The 4302-nt window shown below is 36.8% G+C and overlaps 1 protein-coding gene across 1 annotated transcript; it reads right to left on the bottom strand.

Moving 5' to 3' along the window:
• Positions 1-350: 350 nt before the first annotated feature.
• LOC122303986 (pentatricopeptide repeat-containing protein At2g20710, mitochondrial-like) lies at positions 351-3387 on the bottom strand. The gene is made up of 2 exons (XM_043115990.1): positions 3060-3387; positions 351-1544 (listed from the first exon to the last, which is right to left on the bottom strand). Exons 1-2 carry the CDS (start codon positions 3324-3326, stop codon positions 378-380), a joined length of 1434 nt encoding a protein of 477 aa, XP_042971924.1. The 5' UTR covers positions 3327-3387; the 3' UTR covers positions 351-377.
• Positions 3388-4302: the final 915 nt, after the last annotated feature.

Below are 4302 nucleotides of genomic sequence, written 5' to 3'. Positions count from 1 at the left end.
AGAAATGCGAATGTGTAGCGGCTTGCAATGGTTCGTTAGGTCTGGAGGGAGGTTGCAGAACTGAACAAGAAATGAGAAATGAGAATGTGTTGCGCAGTGCAATTTTCATGTGACTACGGTGGGTGGGTTGTACCGGTCAGGTGTGGCCTGGAGCTCCTCCACTAGCGGCGTGCAGCAGCGTGAGGATGTAGGACAAAATGGGTTGATGGGTAACGAGAGAAGAGAACACGTGTGGAGATGAAGGGTCTGGTTTTTAATTTTGCTATGGTGCAATGCGGTCCAGAGATGAAGATGTGTGCTTAGTGATGTGTCAGCTCCCTATTAGTGTCCATTAAACTACACATACTGGATTTGCCGTTCCAAAGAGAAACTGATGATTAAATGCCTTTTCTACAAGATGGACTTTCAACACGAATATAACTTCGTAATTTTTCACAAATACCAGTTGAAAAATGACAATTTTCTCTAAGTAACCTCAAAATCTCCTCTGCCGCTTCCACATCTCCCTTCTCTTTCAAGTACTCGAGATGTTCAGCCAAAATAAAACGGTTGGGCTTGTATCCCGGTATACCTGCCAACAGTGCTTGCTTCATTGCCTCCACTGCCTTCTCCACCTGACCATGTGCATGATATCCACTTGCCAGGCGATCCCATGTGATTAAGTCTACCTCCATCCCACTCGCTTTAAGCCTGTCTATATATGCTTCAGCCTTTTCCAAAAGACCCTTCTTGCAATAAGCAGTGATCAGCACACGTGGAATCCGAAAGTCGAGCAAAGTAGTTACAGATTCCCACTCCTCCAGAATCTTCTCAGCACCATCCAAGTCATCCAGCTTTACTAACGAGCTCATCATACAAAGATAGCCCGAGTTCCAGACGTTCCCCATCCCTTCATACAAAGTCCAAATACGATACACCTCCGCTTTATTCTGAATAGCCGCGTATAAAGTGAGGAATGTTTCATAAGCAGACTTCCTTGTTTTACTGCTAACGAGTTGCTCTGCTTTCTTCAGCATTTCTATAGTCTTTTCATGTAAGCCAGCTTTTGAGTATCCATTTGCTGCAACAGCATAAGTATTCCACTCGATGGTGATTTCAGGATCAGCTTCCATCTTCATTAAAAGTTTCTCTATTCCCTTAATGTCAGACGTGGCTACATAAGCTTTCAACCTAATGTTAACTGTGTACATATCCCAGTCAATGCCCTTATTTTCCATCTCTAGTATTAGACTCTCTAGTTTCTCAGTTTTACCCATCAGAGAATAGAGAGTTAACATAACATTATAAGACAGAGGTGATTTCAGAAAACCTAGCTCCCCCATCTTCTGCATGGTTGCCTCTGCTTTATCCAAAGATTTATGTTCTGCATAGCAGTTTAACAGAGCACCATAAACGGGGATGGTGATTCTTGAAGTGTCAGGGATGCTATCAAAATACTTCTCTGCTTCTTGTAGGCCATTAACTTTAGAGATCAAATCTAGCCGAACTGCAATGCCTCCAGGGGATAGGTAATGGTTCCTTTGCTCACTCAACCATTCAGATATCTGATACAAAACAAGATCAAGGATCATTAATATGAAGATTATGGTCACATTACCATTGCGGCAAACAAGGATAGTTTAAGTGAAATACTCTCCTATACAATTTCTCAAAACAACTTCCCTGTAATCACAGCCACAAGGGTGGCCAATGTTTCAACCATAAAAACCAATGCTAGAATTATCTAATTGAGACGTAATTTTCCCAAACTTAAGATTCAAGTAGCAAAAATATGAGAGACAATAATTGGAGAAGGAACAAGAGTTATCATGCAGCATTCACTAAGACATTGGTACAAATTAATCAATAGAAACAGAAACTTGATTATGTGTATATTTTTGGTATGGGCTTCGACATGAAATAACTTGGGGTTAACGTCATAATAAGACTTGAGAGTATACATCCAAGTTGTTCCATGTGACTTCCTTTGTTCAGACTTCTATTTTTCTTTTCTAAGTAGGCAAAATTTTATTGAAGGTGCAAAGGGCGCAACCCAAGTACATAGGAAGTATAAAGAAGGGCGCAACCCAAACCACTGATTAAGGTTTGCTATATATTGCATTATTTCTTTGAAAGGCCGCCGCACTATACCATTGATTATCATCTGAAATCAAATCCTCTGTAACTTCGTGGACATAGGAACATTGCGGAACCATGTCAATTTTGTGTCATGTATGATTGATTCCACTTTTTGTTTTGTTTTATTTTATTTTATTTTATTTTTACTTATTTTATTTTTTATTTTTATTTTTCCTCTTGTTGTTCTTAACAAACTCAAGTATCGTGTGTCACTTGATATCTCTTCTTTCTGATATCAAACAATTACCGCATCAGGATTCTTGATTTTGCCACAACTTGGGAAACTGTTTAAAAAACTCAACACTTGAAAACATGCCTCCAAAAGAGGATTCTACCTCGTGCAACCGTCCTCTAAAGTTGAAAACAACAGGCGACAGGAACCATAATAGGCCATTAGTCACCTTATACGCCTACCAAGCACTATCACATCTTAACCCGAAACGGACGGGGAGAAGATCAGTTCTTTTTTTAGGGTGTTCCCGGGAACAGAAACAGAAGAGATGGGTAGGGCCTGTAGCTCAGAGGATTAAAGAGCGTGTATTGGGGTTGGGGGTTCGAATAACCTCACCCACAACTGGCAAAAAATGGAAGGGCTTTTTCCCCTGAGGATATGAAAATCATGATTGAGATAGCAGACAGGCGGAATCAAATCTCTTAGAACCAAAACGGTCTTCTGTTCTTGGAGCAGACTCCGACACATTGAGTGCACCGTATAAAACATCCAATAAATTTATGCACGCTTTCAGTTTCAAATTTACTTCTACCACAAATATAGCATACCATTCAGATGAACTCATTCGTCATGTATCAGACAATCAATAGACCATTCGCAGCCTAAAATTTTTTAACCAAAGTGAACACCATATCAATAGGACATAACACGCACAAATCTACACACACGGGCACTCACAAATGCATATAAGTTTGAAGGGAATTGATACCTGTAAAGCTTGTTTGAAGCGACGATATTTGCGAAGCTGCTTGATAAATCTATAAAGGTCGGAATTCTGGACGTCTCGTCCTTCTTTGAGCCACTGGTCGATCACTCGGACGATCGGAAACCTAGGATCACCGGCCCGCGAAATGCGATTGTAGAGAGAGTCGATTTGGGGCGCAGAACTGGCTATGGTTTCGGTATGATAGAAGAAAGCACCGAAAACCCTCGAAATGGCATTGCCGCGCGATGGATTTGAGCGAAACAGCTTCATGCATTAGGTTGAGAGAGAGATGAAATCGAACCCTAACGATAAATGCGGAATTCGTAATGAAAGGGTTTAAGAATTTTAATAGGCCATTGTGGTGAAGGCCACGTATTAGTTCCGGCCCAACATTGGGCGTTTCAGAGCCCGTTCAAATATTTAGAATATCATATAATAGAGAATAAATTAAATAAAAATAATATAAAATTAAAAAATAGTTTGAATAGAAAAATTTTAATATTATTTTTACTTTAAAATGTAAAAATTAAATTTATTTTTTGTATTTTATTTAGAGTTTGGAAAAATGGTAATGATTAAGTAATTATTAAATGAAAAAGTTGAAAATTTGAAATTGAAAGTATTTTGTGTTTGAGTAATATTTGAGTTAAGATTTTTATTAGATTTTTAGGAATAAGAGAGAAAAAATTGAATAACAATATTATAGAGTTCAAATATTGTTAGAATATAATTTTTTAATATTATTTTTATTTTAAGATTTATAGAATTTGAATTATTTTTTGTGTTTTATATGGAAACTTGAAAATTTCATAATGATTAGTAATAATAAGATGAAAAAGTAAGAAAGAGAAATTAAAAAAATTTTGTATTTAAATAATATTTAGATGTTAAGATAAGATGAGATGTGATGAGATTAGGCCAACTAGATAACAAAAGAGAGCTTTAATTTGATTTTTTCGATAAGCCTATGCCTTCAATTATTTTTCCCAAGCAAAATATATCCCACCAATAGTCTAATTGACAAACTGAAAACTTGTGTACAAATTTTAACTATTCATATTTTGAAAGACATATTAATTTGTAAGCTTAGTTTTATAAAATCTCTTTCTAAATATAAAAATATCTCTTTTAATATATACGTTAACAAGGTGGTCATATGTGCACTCATTTCGATTGAAAATGTTGCATATTTTTAACTTTCTCTTGTAATTTGATTATGTGCACATTCTTGATTATCATATTATAA

The sequence above is a fragment of the Carya illinoinensis genome, chromosome 3 (genome assembly GCF_018687715.1).
Source record: "Carya illinoinensis cultivar Pawnee chromosome 3, C.illinoinensisPawnee_v1, whole genome shotgun sequence".
NCBI classification, from domain to species: domain Eukaryota; kingdom Viridiplantae; phylum Streptophyta; class Magnoliopsida; order Fagales; family Juglandaceae; genus Carya; species Carya illinoinensis.
This window is presented reverse-complemented; position numbering and strand designations above follow the sequence as displayed.